Source organism: Pogona vitticeps, chromosome 1, assembly GCF_051106095.1.
Source record: "Pogona vitticeps strain Pit_001003342236 chromosome 1, PviZW2.1, whole genome shotgun sequence".
Lineage (NCBI taxonomy): Eukaryota > Metazoa > Chordata > Lepidosauria > Squamata > Agamidae > Pogona > Pogona vitticeps.
Genome location: NC_135783.1, coordinates 77,925,028 through 77,942,468, shown reverse-complemented (window position 1 = coordinate 77,942,468; position 17,441 = coordinate 77,925,028). Strand labels below are relative to the sequence as shown.

Genomic DNA, 17,441 nt, shown 5'->3' with positions numbered 1-17,441 from the left:
AGCACTGTTTTCACACAAGTGTTATACACCAAGGCTAAAGGGTTAGTTCTGTGTTTGCATGCAACTGGCTTATATAATAGCATCCTTATTAGTGTGCTTGATCTCTTCAGACATATTTTAACCGAATATCTTTCTAGTAAAATATTTTTTCTATAAGCCTGTTCTCAAAACATGCAAATGTTTTCCAATTTAATGCGATTTTAAACTTTGGCCAAATGCTTGAAAATAATAGAGAGTTCATAAACTGTCTTCCTTGTGGCAACAGTAGTACTTCATTCAGAGTGTGTATTTGAAATGCTATAATCATTTGGCCAAAATTCTCTTGTTTAGCTACACAAATGGCATAACGTTTCGAGACAGGTTGCCCCAAGAAACTGTTCCAGACATCAGAAGGTATGTGCTGAATCACAAAACTGTGCAACAGGTCATATCTAAATCCTGTTGTGCGGTTCTGTGTATGCAAGAGAGAGCTGCAACAGTGGTAAAGCATGACAGAGTGGAAGTGCTATTCACAGAGCATTTCTGCATGTACAAAGTAACCCACCTAATAAGCACCTATAGAAGCCCTTTCTGATTGCTTCTGCTCAGAAAGGGTCATTTGTGGTCTCTGGTTCTGCTGAGCAGGTTCTCCAAAAAAATACCAAACAGAAATCCTTCCATGATTGCCCAGAAGGAGCAGGTTGCCAAAGAGGAGCTGGAGGATCAGTAGAGTCAGAGCGGGAGAAGACAAGCCTTGGCAAGATCTACAGCTAGCCAGGTGCATGTGTGTATGTGTACACACACACCTGCACTTTAAAAAAATGATTTATGTTGTGAACTGTCCAGAGTGGCCTTCAGTTAGATGGGTGGTATATAAATAAAATAATAAACACCACACTTCTCAGCCCTCCCCAGCTCAGCCACAAGAATCTGTTTCATGGGAGCTAATCTGATTGCTCAATCTGGACTGCGTGGGCATCATTTATTTTTTATTTATTTATTTACAATATTTTTTAGCCGCACCATTGCCAGTGGCTTCTGGGCGGCGTACAACATTAAAACCTAAAAACATTAAAAACATTTTAAGAAACAGTATAAAATACCATATATTAAAATATTTCTTAAAACAATTAAAACATTAAAATTAATTAATTAAAATGCTGGGTGAACAGAAAGGTCTTTGCCTGGCGCCGAAAGGCCAAGAGTGTCGGAGCCAGGCGGATCTCTCTAGGGAGGGTGTTCCAAAGTTGGGGGGGCAACAACCGAGAAGGCCCTATTCCGACATGCCATCCCCTTCACCTCTTTCAGGGATGGCACCTTCAGAAGGGCCTCCTGGCCTGATCTTAGAGGACGGGCAGGCACAAATTTGCACAGGTGTAACTTTACATTATGCAAAGACGACAGTATTCTGTCCAATGTCTGCAGTGATTTCTTAGTTTAGACAATTTGCCTCCAAAAGTTAGTGTTTGTTTTATGCCAGCACAACTAGATGAATATTTTGGCCATTGTCTTCAATTCAGCTTTTCTCATCCTGGCAGGCATCACTTCCTCAAAGTGAAGACCAACTTCCATGATTCATTCACTTCCATGTACAGAAGGGCATAGGTTTCCCCAACACCTCATAAAGGCTGTCCTTTGCACATTTGCTTGTGTGCCCAATTTTGCAGCCAGCAGTTACTGGTTACACAAGGAATAATCTGCTGAAAGGGAACGTTGTGTGAGTGTGTCTCTGTGTTAACACAGTCCAGCACATATCTGGCCTATATATTAAACTCCTTGTCTGGTTGCCATTGTGCTATCTAGAAAGTGGAAACTAATATGAAAATTAAGTAAAGTTTTAGTCTTTGCACTGTTTCTGTAAAATTCTACTAGGAAAGGATCCAGTTATACTTATTATAACTTAAGTCTCATTGTGTAAACTTGTTCTCGCTAACTTCTTTTTAAATACATTTCAAAAGAGAGATTTCTTCTAAAGCAGATCAAAATAATGAGAGGACAGATTTTATGGAATTTTATCCTTTTTCTAAAACTCTTTATATAGGAGTTTATGTGCTTGGAAAATATGGACAGAAAAAAATGAGAGAAATTCAAGAAAGAGAAGCAGCGGAATACATAGCACAAGCACGAAGGCAATATCATTTTGAAAGTAACCAGAGGACTTGCAATATGACAGGTAAGGAATAATAGTCTGCAGTAGTCATACCATGTTTTTTGTAAATTCTAAAGGCAACTCAAAGTTTCTACTTGCAGGAGGGTGTGTGTTTTTGATATGCAGCATCACATGACCATCTTTTTCAGTTGATAAATGGTAATCAATGGTCCCAAATAAAGATTGACACTCTTGTGTTTTGGTTGTTCTGGGTTTTCCGGGCTCTTTGGCCGTGCTCTGAAGGTTGTTCTTCCTAACGTTTCGCCAGTCTCTGTGGCTGGCATCTTCAGAGGACAGCAACCTGTCCTCTGAAGATGCCGGCCACAGAGACTGGCGAAACGTTAGGAAGAACAACCTTCAGAACACGGCCAAAGAGCCCGGAAAACCCAGAACAACCATTAGATCCCGGCCGTGAAAGCCTTCACAAACTCTTGTGTTTTCTTTCTACTTGACACCTTATTTGGGCTACTGCAGTCCTTCTGTGTTAAGTTTCTTATTCTTTCTTTTGAAGCAATTATGTCTCCACTGAGTTATCATTCTCATGGGCTAAGTAGGGTCTTTTTTCTCCTAGTACTTTTTGGCCTTCATAATTTGAACAAGAATGAGCAAAACACTAATTTAAGTTTTTAACACATAAATAAATCTTCGAGAATACACTTAAAGAAATATTGTGCTTTTTTCCAATTGTGTTCTTCTCAAGTTTTGCTTTTAAAAAACAAATCAGATGGAACTTCTTGTAATTTTACGATGGCTATACTAAATAAATGCTTTTGGAACTGTCTTGATAGAATTGTATTACAACTGAAATTTTGTTTTTAAGATTCTTATGATTATTTTACACATGAGTTAAAAGTTGATCATTTTTAATGTGTTGTTGTATTCTGATATTTTCTTCATTATTTATTTTCTGTTGTTAGTTCTATCAATGCTTCCAACATTAAGGGATGCTTTGATGTATCAGTTGAATTCTGAGAGTCTTACTTCTCTACTAAAAAACAAGTAAGTTTGCTTTGAATGTGATTCTCTAAATTTGGGCTACACACTTACATACTTTTACTGAAATTCTGTGGCTTATAGTAAGCCTAAGAATCACTGGGAATTTTGTGAGTCCATTCCTCTGTAAGATCCATTGATTCAATGGGCCTGCTCTAATTGCATCATCTTCTAAACAACAGAATTTCATCCAGTAATTAATCTCTACAATCTGATTGTGTAGATTGTTAAAGTATAATGATAGCTAAATGCAAGATTTAAACTAACATAGGACATGTAGCTTCTTCTATGTACAGTGGTACCTCGCAAGACGACAACCCCGCTAAACTATGAATCTGCATAACAATGACTTTGTGTGATCGCTATAGCGATTCGCAAACAGTCATTCCAGTGGGGGATTTTCGCTGGACGTTGATTAGGTCCGTGCTTCGTGAACCATTTGTTGGCAAGACGACAATTTTTACAGCTGATCGTCCGCTTCGCAAAATGGCTGCCCTGTGTTTTCCGGACCCATGCTTCGCAGGGCAGCCATTTTTACAGCTGATTGACGCTCGCAAAATGGCTTCCCTATGGATGTTCTTCGCTGGATGACGAGGTATTTTCCCCATTGGAATGCATTAAACGGGTTTCAATGCATTCCAATGGGTAAAGGGATTTCGCATCACGACGATTTCGCTAAACAGCGATTTCAATGGGACGGATTATCTTCGTCATATGGGGCACCACTGTATTGAGAACTGTCAAAAACTCTAATATGCTTATCATGCTTTGTATGTTCTATTTAATTTGTCTCATTATGTTTCAATTAGATTGAAAAATGTCACTTAAAGTTTTTATTACTAAAACTAATTAATGCCTGCTTGTGTAAATTTCCTCAGCCCCACAAATATCTATGGTTAATAATTTTTTTTAAATATCAGTTCTCATAATCTGTGTGCCCTTCCCTGTCAGATTGTTTTATTGTTGGGGGCCTGTGGCCTCACTAAAGGGAATCGTTCAGGGCTTAAGTGTGCTCCAAATTTGATGCTGTACTTTAAGGTAGAATGACAGTTGGTTTTTCTTTCTATCAGCTCCATTAATTATGTATGTTTTCCATTCTTCCCCACCCCCCAGACCAGCCAACAAGTTAGAAATATGGGAAGACTTGAAGATTATAAGTAAGTCATTCCTTTTTATGTATATCTACAGAGGGGCTTGTGTTTTTTGTCCAAGTTACAGCTCTTTTTCCCTGCCTGTCTATTGATTTAGTGAATATTGCAAGTAGCTGCAATAAAAGCATGCTTATTTGGAAGTACCTGTTACTTTGTTCAGTGAAACTTATTCCTAAGCAAGTGTGCTTTAGGTTTGTAGCTTTAAAGTATCACAAATCCGAAGATGTCTCATGAAAATGGAGGAATATGGTTCGTTTTAAAAGTCTAATTCCCTGCAAATTAAACAGTATGCTAGTCTGGTGGATTACACCTTATATCTCCACCATATTGTATCTAAATATTCTGTCATCACTTTCCTGTAAATTTTAAATGTCTGTTAATACCTATTCTTTCACATACTATCTATGGGAATATATGGATCTCTTGTCTTTACAATGCCAGAATTTAATACTGTTGCTGAAATACTTTCCTATTTACATAAAATGTGGCTCATTTTGTTTGATTCTCAAAGGAGGCTTTTTTAGTTGTAAAGGTCCTCATGTTAGTGTGTCCTGACACCTTGCTTAGGTTTACAAAACATGACTAAAACTGGAGGTCAAATGTTCTGACTTCTTTCTTTCCTTCCTTTCTTCTGCTTTTGTCTGTAAAACTATTAGCTTGTAAGGTTTAGGTTGAATTCCCTCAAATAATTGCTTTGATTTGTTCTTGAAGGTTTACATGGTCGGGATCCAATGGTTGTTGGGGGTTTTCTGGCCATGTTCTGGAGGTTTTTCTTCCTAACATTTTGCCAGACTCTGTGGCCGGCGTCTTCAGAGGACAGAACCTAGAACTCTGTTTGCAGACAGAGACTGGCAAAATGTTAGGAAGAAAAACCTCCAGAACACGGCCAAACAGCCCGAAAAACCCACAACAACCAATTACAGTGGTGCCTTGACTTATGAACTTAATCCGTATCGGAATGGCGTTCGTAAGTCAAAAAGTTTGTAAGTCAGAGCACTGACTTACAAATGCCGTTCCAGCATTTTAAAAAAATACCAAAAAAATAAAACGGTGCAAGCCCCTGGGGCTGCAAAAACCAAAACAAATTAAACATAAACATAACCCCACCCGCCCAATCCCACCCTGCAGACACCACCCAAAACAGTTTTAAAAACGCAAAAAGCAGCACCTTACCTCACCACGAAGCCTCCTGTGAAGTCTCCCAGCCATGCTCAGCCGCCCGGACTCCACCACCATCAAAATCACTGTTGGCAGGAGGCCTCCCAGGCTTCCACTGCTGCCTGGCCTGGGCTTCACCACCGCTGCCTGGCCAGGATGGGTCCTCACCTCCTGGCCGGGATCTGGCTCCCGGAGGGCCTCCTGTGCTTCCATTGCCACTGCTGGGAGGCTTCCACCACCTGCCGCCTCCTGCTCCAGCAATGCTCGCCTAGCCAGGAAGCGCTCACCCACCCGCTGGCCACCTCCTGTTCCTCCGCAATCCAAGCCTTCCCTCCAGCCAGCAGTGCTGCTCGCTTCCCCGCCAGACTCCGGGAGGTAGAGCCCGGCTGGGAAACGAGCAGTGTGGATGGACCCAGCAGCAGGAATAAGAGACCAGCTTGGATGCGTCCTCGCCTCCTGGCTGGACCACCACCACATCCTTTTCCTGAACTATTGGGACAAAAGAGCTACAAAGAAGCAGCCTCTTCGCCACCAACAGTTAGTTTTTTTGAATTTCCCGCCCCTTTCCCCTGCCTTTTTTTGTTCATAGGTCAAAGCTCCAGCCGCAAGTCAAAGCAAAATTTTGCAGCCGGAGCTGTTCATAAGTCAAATTGTTCGTAGCTCAAAGCATTCGTAAGTGAAGGCACCACTGTACTTTTTATTTAGATATTTATTAGGAGTCTCTTTTGTGTATTTTGGACTCCAGCTCCCAGGATTCTTCACAAAGCTTGCAGAAACCTCCAGGAGCAATAATTTATGGTTCGAACAAAGCAGAGGCCCTGCACACAAGGTTTTAATATTTTGAAATACTCATTTTCAAGCCTTTTAACTAATAAGGAGGGAGTTGCAGGAGGGCAAAAGGCAGATTTAAAAGCCTTGTGGGCTACGTGCAGCTTCAGGACCATACTTTGCCCAATCCTGACTGACCTGCAAACTGGTCTTGCTGACTCTTTTGAATATCAAACATTTTAGGGCTTTTTAACCAAACATTTTAATTATTTTTACCAGCTTCCTTCTATTATGTTGCAGTGCCCAGAGCAAAATCTGTCATGACTGTAGCAGATAATGCCAAGGAGATTTTATAACTTCCAGCAATTCACCTACAAAAGTTTTGTCTTTTCTATGACAGCATGAAAAGATTTTGCCCAATATACTATATATTATTTTTTCAGTGATTCTGTATATCAATATAGGACCACTCCTTTTTATTTAGCATTGAGGCAACTTTGTTTGTTTTATTAAAGGTTTTACAAGAAGCATTGTAGCTGTGTATAGCACATGTATGCTTGTAGTTCTTTTACGGGTCCAATTAAACATTATTGGTGGATATATCTACCTGGATAATGCAGCAGTTTGCAAAAATGGCACAGTAAGTAAATTATTTGAAGTGTATAATATCAAGGATTGTGACTCCATAAGATTGGTGGTGGCAACTTTATAGAATCCAGAAGAACGTTGCACTAATTTAAATCGCATTGAAATAAAATGATATATTGAATTTATGAGTATCAGAAAATTTATTCAGTATTGAGTTGAGGCTAATTATCAGGGACAGAATGTTGCTAAGAAGTAGGAAAGATATATAATTGGAAAAAGATGTCTATATGTGGTCACTTCATATTGACCAGGTTGTCAATATGTCGTTGGAAGGAGGAGTGAAACTTGAATTCTGTGCTTGTGTTGGGGCTTTCAAAGGCAGGTCTTTCTTGTAATTTGAAAAGGTTCATAAGACTTTTTGAAATGATTTGAATGTTTCTGTCCTCTGCTGTTCTGTATTCAAAGATGGTTTAGGATATCTTGAGAGTGGTACCAGCAGCAGGAAAGGAAAGAGAAGGCGAGGGGAGGGGAGTTCTGCATCCTGATTGACTATACAGACTTGGAGAATATCCATAGAATACAGAAACATTAGAGAATGTTTTTATTCTCATAGACACTTCTGGCTCCCCCTGAAGTCCAACAGCAATATTTATCGAGTATTCAACACCTTCTGGGAGATGGTATGATTAGTTTTAAATTTTATTTTACACAGTTCTGCTTTCTGCAATTTTGAACATATGGCATGTAGTCCTTAGTAACTTTTTTTTTCCTATCCTAGGTTTGACTGAATTAATTACTGTGGTTAAAAAGGCTGTGCAGAATGTATTTGGGAGGTAAACAATATTGTTGTTTTAAATAGAATTCTAAAGTTGTAATGCATATTTAAAACAAGTGATGGGTATGCATGACATTGGTATGAATTTTTTGAAAAAATTCTTCCCATTGTAGTATTTCTCTGAAACATGCTCTTTCCCTCTTGGATTTGGATGAGAAGCTAAGAGAAATTAGGAGGGCAATAGAACAACCTGAAGACAAACTCTCATCTGAAGAAACTGGGTCCCAGTCTCTGCTGTGTCGTTATATGTTGCCAGATGAAGAGAATCCTTTAGCTTCCCAGGTACTTGCATATTAGTTGGAGAATCAAATGAAATCCAGAAACCGGTTCAGAGATGCAGGTTTGATACTGCATCTGTTTATTTTCTTTAACTAGAACTTAATTTCAATTCTGACATTTGGTCATTGGCTTCAACCTGACACAGAACTAAATTTTCCCCAAACAAATTGATTTTAAATTAGCCAGGTGTGTCTACTGTAGCACTGTCCAAGTTGCCTTTATGTTCTGTCTCTCTTTCCAGGCCAATGGACTTACCGAAAAAGATGTTACTACTATTAAATTACTCAGTGAAACAAGAGACATGTTGGAAAGGTATGCAACACTGCTAGTGTGATCAGCTGTATTAATGCTTGACATCTTGTTCCTCTTAAGTAAAAATATAGGAAGTCACTTTGGCTGAAATTTGGTGGCATGTTCATGCACAAATAATCTAAGTTTAACGTGCAGCTTTCTAATAGCTCCTTATACTTATAGAGAGTGTTCATTTATATAACTAGGAGTTATATATATAGGTCACTCTAAATGCAACATTCCAGAGCCTCCAAACCGTGCAGTCACATCTTTATGTGCTCCATTCTCCTTTACGCCCCAACTTGCTTCAGCTTCTTCCTCTCTCAGCCACAGTTTGAGCAACCATGATTTGCTGTAACATCTAAAGTAGGCAAATACAGCTTGCTTCTAAATCAGGGATCAGGGAACTTTTTTACCTTTTACCCCCCCCCAAAAAAAATTATATACGCTGACATTTCCTCATTTCCTTCCTTTCAAATCATATGTTTTTTGAATTCAAAATCTTATTGAATCTACACAGGCTGTGTGCCGAACTACAGGATATATCAGTAGTATCAATGGCTGCCAGGCTATATACTGAAATAGCAGAATGCATCTTTTAATAAAGATGTGCACTATTTTTGCTGGAACACATTGCACTCCAGCCATGGGGTGGTATAGGAAGTAGTAAGGTGTCCAACGTGCGTAGCAAGTTGCATTAAATTTTTGCTACCTCGTAGAGTATTTAATCATCATCAGTGGTTGCCAGAGTGGTGCTAGCAATGACATGCTTGCTAGAGACAGCCAACTTAGAGTTGGGAGGGGGGCTTTTCCAACCACTTTAATCATTCTGTGTGTGGTGTGCAAAAAGGAACAAACCACCCTGGTGCCACAGCCCAATATCAAAGGACCAGTGTGCTTTTTTTTATCATCATCAATGGAAAACCCAGCACTGGCCAGAGGATTGGAAAAGATCAGTCTACATCCCAATCCCAAAGAAGGGAAGTGCCAAAGAATGCTCCAGCTACCGTACAATTGTGCTAGTTTCACACACTAGCAATGTTATGCTCAAAATCCTCCAAGGTAGGCTTCATCAGTATATGGACCGATAACTCCCAGAACTACAAGCTGGATTTTGAAGGGGCAGAGGAACTAGAGACCAAATTGCTAACATGCACTGGATTATGGAGAAAGCCAGAGAGTTCCATAAAAACATCTACTTCTGCTTCATTGACTACGCAAAAGCATGGCAGAAATTGAGGAGGAATTAAAGAACCTCTTAATGAGGGTGAAAGAAAAGAGCGCAAAAAAAATGGTCTGAAGCTCAACAGCAAAAAAAAAAAAAAAAAAAAAAAAAAAACCTAAGATGGGCCACGGGCCCCATCACCTCCTGGCAAATAGAAGGGGAAGATATGGAGGCAGTGACAGATTTTACTTTCTTGGGCTCAATGATCACTGCAGATGGTGACAGCAGCCATGAAATTAAAAGACACCTGCTGCTTGGGAGGAAAGCGATAACAAACCTAGACAGCATCTTAAAAAGCCACTCTTTCCCCCCTCCTTAATTCAAGCCTTCTGTTTTGCTTGCCTGTTCCTTTTTTCATAGTTTTGAGTCAGTCTCTCTCTCTCATACACACATCCACCCACACTCCCTCCATCCCTCCATCCATTTTCTGCATACATTTAAACAAGCTTTATGAAGCCGTTGGTCTCTCACACCTTCCTTCCCTCGTTAACTGGAGTCTTTCCCTCCTCTGGCATAAGCGGTCATTCACAAGCCCTGGATTTATTGACTGCCCAGGGCTATTCTTGATTGTAACCAATCAAGCAGGCTTATCTCTGATCTCTGAAAGAACGGATTTACAAGTGCCCTGCCACAACCAAGGAAGTAACAGAGAGAGGTGGCTTACAAATTGGTTGTAGGGGGTGGGGTGAGGGTAGCGCTCTGCTCATTACCCCCAGGATTTTCACTTTTATCGCATTTGGGTTAATTTACCCCTGTTCCCTGACCACTGTTCTAAATAGTGGATTGAAACCTGTTTGCATTTGTGCTGTAGAACCAAATGGGTTCATAATAAATCATGGGAAAAAAGAATTAGAGTATGAGAGGAAGAGGAAAGAACTTTAAAAACTTTAGAAGATTTCTCAATGGAATGGATCAAGAACATTATGTCTAACTGACCTTATATGTTGGTTCTCTTAAACCCAAATGGCAAGGATCTTCCTGTGTTTGAAGGTTGGACCATTTGTTGGTATTGATGGGGTTCTGTGCCCATCATTCCTTACCTCTTGCCAAGACTGATAAGAGTTAGCAGCATTTTGTCCATTTAGATAACTAACTTAAGTCATATGAATAGTAATTGCTTATCAATAAATTGTGAAACTGTTTCTGCACATCTTCATTAATTATTATTTTATATACCAAGTTTCCCTGAAAATAAGACAGGGTCTTATATTAATTTTTGCTCCAAAAACACATTAGGGCTTATTTTCAGGGGATATTTTTTTCATGAACAACCATTTACATTTATTCAAATACAGTCAAGTCATCTTTACCACTGTGCAGCAACCAGAAGAGGGTGGGGTTTCACTTAACTGGGGCTTATTTTGGGGGTAGGGCTTATATTACGAGCATCCTGAAAAATCATACTAGGGCTTATTTTCAGGTTAGGTCTTATTTTCGGGTATATGCTATTTTTTTCTCCAGTGAGAACCAGTGTGCCCCACAACACAAAAACAATACATATATATCCTAAGTCACAGTAAAATATTTCATATAAATAATATAAGGCAGCAAAAATTAACCATCTAAATAGTATTATACATATTAACATATAAAAATGCTTGCCATATAAGTGCTAGTATAGTAGTTCCTAGCTTCCAATGAACTGCCGAAAGAATTCTGCCTTACATCCCTTCCTGTCATACTTTGCAGGAACTCAGAAAGAGAATTCAATAGCATGGGGTCAACAACACAGAAAGATCTTTCTCAAATCCATTCAGACTGGACTGCTTTGATGTTTGACACTTTTAGATGTGCAGTTCCAGATTACCTCAATTGGTGCAGGGTCTCATGTGGTAGAAGCAATTTAAATAGGTATGCGGATCCCACTCCATTTAGGACCAACACCTTGAATTGTACCTGGGAAACAATTGGAAACCAGTGCAGCTTGCAGAAAATAGGTGTTGGTGTTATGATGGGAAGCACCTGTTAGTAGCTTCGCTGTAATTTTAGCTTCTGAATTGTCTTCAAGGGTACACCCACACAGAGTGAATTACAGTACAGTAGTCTAATCTAAAGTTTACATGGATTAGCAAGGCCAAATCAGCCTTCTCTAAGTAAGGAGAAAGTTTCTGGACCAGGGACAGATAAGAAAATGCTGACTTGTCCATGATTCCCTTCTGTTTCTCCAGGAAAGCTTGAGTCTAATAAGACACCCAAATTCCTTACCTGGTTCACAAGGAGCATTTTTTTCTCCATCAGTTATTAGAGAAATGGCAGCTGGATTTGTCAATTGATGAGTAACTAGCATTACCTCTGTATTGTCTGGATTCAGCTTAAGTTTGATAGTGCTCTCCCATGTGACCATCTCATGACCTACCAGTCCATGACAGGTTTTCCAGGAAGCAGAACCAGGAATAAACTAAGATTAGTTGAGCAGATCATGTTCTGCAAATCTGCTCAAACTGTAGCAACATATTTTATTGTGAAGTACTTCAGACACCTTGTGAATTCTGTCTAGAACAGACTGAAACTGTATTTCTGTGTAAGTAAAATATCTGTAACTATATATTGTAGAAACAGCCCAGCTCTTCTAATTTTATTTATCTTCAAATTTTCATTATTAATATTCATCTTATGCAGATTAGTTGCAGAGGGTTAAAAATATATCAGTGCTGTCTCTGTGTGATGACAAAATAGGGACTGATGATACAATATAATTTCCAAGGAGCAACCTGTTCATCCTGGGAGTTTTATGTTTTCTGTGTCAGCATCAATAGAAGATTGCTAATAATGTTTGATTTTTTTCATTTATTCTAGCCCAGATTTTAATAGAGTTCTGAGCTCTTGCTTAAATAGAGGATTCAGTAGATTATTGGACAACATGGCAGAATTCTTCCGACCCACTGAACAAGACATGTGCCATAGTAGTTCCACAAACAGGTAAAATGTTTCCATGTATTTTTAATGTGACTTCATTTTACATAATAGGGAATGTAAGCATAATCCAAATTACAGAAGGTTCTAAAGAAATTAATTTATCCACTAATTAAAAAATGTATAGGTTAATATTTCACAGAATGTAAACTCAGCTATGGAGTTAGATGCTGCTAGCTCTTGTTCCTATTTCTGTTCTGACAAACTCTCTGTAACAATTTTGATTCAGCTGAATATACAGTGGTGCCTCACACAACGAGTGCCTCACACAACAATGAATTCACACAACAATGCCTTTTTCTGTTAAATTTGCTGCCTCACACAGCGATGTTTCCTATGGGGGATTTTCACACAACGATCTCCCTTTTCGCTCCTGTAAAAGTGTCTTACAATGTTTGGAAGCTGTTTTAAATGATTGCAATGGTTAGCCCACCTCCTGAAACCTATGCAAACTGATTTTGGTGTTGTTCTGACACTTCGTTAATTTATGATGATTTTTTGTTTTTTCCATTGGAAACCATTAGACAGACCATCCAATGGTTTCCAATGGAGAAAATTCAAAAAATCATCATAAATTAACGAAGTGTCAGAACAACACCAAAATCAGTTTGCATAGGTTTCAGGAGGTGGACTAACCATTGCAATCATTTAAAACAGCTTCCAAACATTGTAAGACACTTTTACAGGAGCGAAAAAGGACTTCGCAAAGGCATTGAAATGTATTGAGTCGGCTTCAATACATGCCAATATAGGAAACATTGTTTCACTCAACGATGTTTCCTATGGGGATTTTCACTGAACGATGGCAATCCGTTCCAATTGAAACGGATTAACCGGTTTTCAATGCATTCTTATGAGAAATGGTGTTTCACAGAACGATGTTTCACACAACGTTGATTTTTTTGGAACCAATTAACATCGTTGTGTGAGGCACCACTGTACTTTAGAGTAGGGATTGTTGAATAAGAGCCTCGTGGTGCAGTGGTTAAACTGCAATACTGTAGCCAAAACTCTGGTCACAATCCAGGTTCAATCCTAGGTAACTGGCTTCAGATTGACTTGGCCTGCCATCCTTCCAAGGTCAGTAAACTGAGTACCCAGCTTGCTCAGGTCGGTGGGTGAGTGGAGGCAGTGTGTTCCCTGGATAATTATAAATTGCTCAGAGAGTGCTTTAAGTGCTGTGGGGTGGTATATAAGCAGCACACTTTGCTCTTGTATTTTTGCTTTGCTTTGAATCAGCATTTTTTAAAATTCTGAAGCTTTTATATAATTTATTATACATCCTATTTCAAACCCAAGAAAGGAATATGTTAAAAGTTGCAGGGAGCAGGGGTCCATTATGTTCTTCAATTTATTTATTTTTAGTGTCTTTTAAGAATCAAAAGTATATTTTGCTGTGGGATTATACAATGCTAAAACTTGCATGTTGGCAGTAACTTAGGCTTTCATGTGCTCCATGACAACCAGAGGTCTGTTCCAAGTGGTCTTTGACAGCATTCCCTGAACATGTGTACGTGTGTGCTGCATGGAAAGACAGTTTAGTGTTTGGGAATCTTCTGTGCTTTTGTTGTCATGACAGTACTCTAGTGGGGTTTAAATTCACTAGGACTCAGAACCTTGGCAAATTGAATGAATGATTAAATTGGTCCAGCCCAGGAGGCCGATGGAACCGTATATTTTCTTATGGCTTTTAGGGAACTTTCTGTTACCTTGGTGGGTGATTCTGTCAAAATTTCGTGGTTGTCTTCTGAAAGAGGAAATAGTGGTGGGATTTGTTTAAATTATTTTTTGGACTACAAATCCTAGCTCCCAGCTAGGACCCAGGCAAGAACAGGAAGTTTAGGCAGAGCTAGGCCTAGCTGTGAAGTGGTGAATGGTAAAAGCCATCTCTGAACCCCATCACTTGGGTAATTACTGGCAAATCTCCAGTATTCCATTCTGGAACACATGGCAGTTTCTTAGCTCCAAGGATTGCTGGATGAAACAGATTAGGTGATATTTCATTCTGTGGAATGGAAAAGCATTAGTCCCCCTAAATGGATTATCTATGCTGGGAACTGGAAGGGGTGTACAGTACAGTGGTGCCCCGCATAGCGATGTTAATCCGTTCCGGATTAATCGTCGCTATGCAAAAACATTGCTAAACGGATCAAAAAACCCCACTTCATTTAATGCGTTCCTATGGGGCCCCAAACTCACCGTTCAGCGAAGTTCCTCCATAGCGCAGCCATTTTCGCGCCCTTGGTAAGCGAGGGCAGGGTGCGAAAATGGTTGCGGAGGCCATTTTGGGCGTCCAGAGGCCATTTTGGAACCTCCGATCAGCTGTTTTTAAAAAATCGCAATGCGAAGATCGGTAAGCAAAACGCTTACTGATCATCGCAATGCGATGTTTTGCCATTGAAAACATCGCAATGCGATCGCATTAGCGATCTGAAAAAACAGATCGCTATGCGGATTCGTCGTTAAACGGTGCACTTGTTAAGCGAGGCACCACTGTATTTCTTTTGTCTTTGCTTGGCTATTGATGCCATCAGTCATAGTATTCCTCTGGACCAGTTTTGTGAGGTGAAACACGGAGGCATTGTTTTGCAGTATTTCATCATTCCTGTAACGGCAAATTCAGGTAGTGCTGGGGATTGTTGGTTGATGCCATGGCTGCAGGCTAGAGATGGGGATATTTATACAGTATTCCCATCCCAGGTGGACCTAATGAACTCGTCCTCCCATCCTTGACTGGAATGGCCAGCTGAGCAGGGAGACGGCAGAGCTCCTGCCACCATTGGCGGGAAAAGCAGGACCTTTGCAGTGCTGGGACCTCATTAGGTCCACCTGGGATGGGGGTATTCATATAAATTTATGAATACGAATATCCCCATCTCTACTATTGGCCTGTAGGATCCTTCAAGGCTCTGCGTTGTCCCCATGTAGTTAGCCTTTACATGAAACATCTTGCAAAGCTTGTGTAGCATTTAAAGACAGTGCTATGAAAGAACTTACCTGGGATTTATAGATCACTTCAGTTATACAGAGAAGCCACCTGTATTCCCAAAAAGAGAGAAATGCTGAAAAAAAAGTGACAAACTTTTGTTTATATTACTTGACTTATTTTATGCTGATTAAAACTCCGGAATATATATGATGTTCAGGTCAAAGAGTGTTCAAATATATAAGAATGTTTGACCTGTAAACTTCTGGTGTAGAAATTCTGTATTGGCTGTTTTTCTAGAAATGGTTGTAGTACCTGAATATTAGAAAAGCTAACAAGACAGGACTTTTACACTGCCCAACCATGTCTCATTGGTGCTTTTCTCAACCTAGTCTTTCTAGTGTCAGCCTTCCTTTAGCCAAGATAATTCCAGTAATTAATGGACAAATCCATTCAGTCTGCAGTGAAACACCTAGTCACTTTGTGCAGGTAAGATGGCCTTGTTTTACTCAGTCTTACTCCATAATTAAGAAATGCATACCAGTCTTTTTGCATAAAGCCTCTTATGTCTTGAAAAGAAATTTAAAACACAAATAGGCCAAAAATAATTATATCTAACAACAGTGGAAATGGACATCAAATTAAGATCTTCACTAATTGAGTGGAACAGCATGTTCTGTCACAGCCCCCTTTTATAATAGCCAAGTAACTTCCAACTCCCACCCCTACATTTGCTTTTAAAAGGCATTTTTAATGGGGTGAACTCATCCCTTCTTAGAAAGTAGAGGCTTCTTTCTCCTCCAAAAGGCCTGCTTTTCATACACCCACGTACACACTACCTTTAATATCCCAGTCTCAAAGGTCAAGGAAGAAATTATTTAATAGGGGCTACAACACATACAAGGCAATCCACAACCCCCCCCCCCCCCCAGAAAACACTTTGCAACCCCATTGGGAGTCACACTGGTCTGCTGTAATAAAACAGTGTTACTGTTGTGTGCTTTGCTTCATATTGGATAAATTTAAGACTGTCCGTGAATATGGACAGCGAGCTAGAAATGTGTTTGCTTGCTTTCCATACCTACCTCTAAAAGTCTTTTGTCTTATTAAACTGTGCCACAATTATTTTTATGCCAATTCTGAATATTTTCAGTGCTGTAAACTATCTGTAGTGTTGGTGTAGCATAATCTCTGATTACTATTTTAAAGTGACAAACCTTATATTTGCTTGCTGGTTCTATGTATTTGCTCATGTAAAACAAAAAGCTATAGTAAAACAGCAAGTGAACTAACATCAATTAATTGAATATTCCTTTTAGGACCTGTTAATGATGGAACAAGTGAAAGACTTTGCTGCTAATGTGTATGAAGCATTCAGTACTCCTCAGCAACTAGAGAAGTGAGCTGCCCTGCAAGATGAGACAAAGCCTTTGTAGTACCCCATCATTTTGAATCTTTAATAAGGAAATCTCATTATCTGAATGATTTAGGATTATTAACCTGACAAAAAGGACTAGTAAGAAATGCAACTTCTAGTTTTGATATTGATAAAGATTGCAGCAACTGACTGAAATAAACTTCAGTGAGGAAAAATCAATGTGCTGTACTTCTTTGTATTAAGGCAGTCTTATGGATAAATTGTTTACAGAAGCAAAGAACATTCATGATTATGTTTTGGATGCTATATACGTAGCTTTATAATTGGGCAGACTGCAAAACAAGGGGCTTCTAGATGAAGTTTCTCTGAATGACAGTAGCTCTCAAGTGGAGTAGAATTTGGCCTGCCTGCTTTCTCCACAAGCTGTTCAAGTTATCAAAAGCTTTCCTAAAATGTTCATTATGCCTCCGGCTATATAACAACATCATTGTGTGGAGATTACAGCCAGGCCCTCTGATCACTTTTCTATCTCCTGCCCCAAGTCAGTCTGAGAATGTATAATAGTGGGCCATGTTGCCTTCCATACTTGGGACCACTGGTACTAAGTAGAACGTCTTCTCTCAGTAATGCAATGCTGGGTGCTAGTTCCACTGTTTCAGAGTTTAAATAGATGGTTTCTAGCAAACATTATATTTACGCTGTTTATGAACAGCCACTGCTGTACACATTCATTTTGTAAATATTTTTAACTTGTATTAATTGAAGCCCTATGAAATATCTGAATCTCAATAAACTATTTTAAAGATGA

The 17,441-nt window shown here is 39.5% G+C and overlaps 1 protein-coding gene across 1 annotated transcript in view; it reads left to right on the top strand.

Moving 5' to 3' along the window:
• The window catches only part of PEX3 (peroxisomal biogenesis factor 3), an 18,625-nt gene extending 1,184 nt beyond the window's left edge, over positions 1 to 17,441 (top strand). Inside the window, exons 2-12 of the mRNA XM_020812997.3 lie at positions 2,021 to 2,152; positions 3,046 to 3,127; positions 4,235 to 4,278; positions 6,714 to 6,838; positions 7,400 to 7,466; positions 7,565 to 7,619; positions 7,735 to 7,903; positions 8,142 to 8,212; positions 12,213 to 12,335; positions 15,648 to 15,744; positions 16,575 to 17,441. Of these exons, the coding sequence (XP_020668656.3) occupies positions 2,021 to 2,152; positions 3,046 to 3,127; positions 4,235 to 4,278; positions 6,714 to 6,838; positions 7,400 to 7,466; positions 7,565 to 7,619; positions 7,735 to 7,903; positions 8,142 to 8,212; positions 12,213 to 12,335; positions 15,648 to 15,744; positions 16,575 to 16,658 (1,049 nt within the window). The 3' untranslated portion in view covers positions 16,659 to 17,441. The remainder of the gene's footprint in view (positions 1 to 2,020; positions 2,153 to 3,045; positions 3,128 to 4,234; positions 4,279 to 6,713; positions 6,839 to 7,399; positions 7,467 to 7,564; positions 7,620 to 7,734; positions 7,904 to 8,141; positions 8,213 to 12,212; positions 12,336 to 15,647; positions 15,745 to 16,574) is intronic.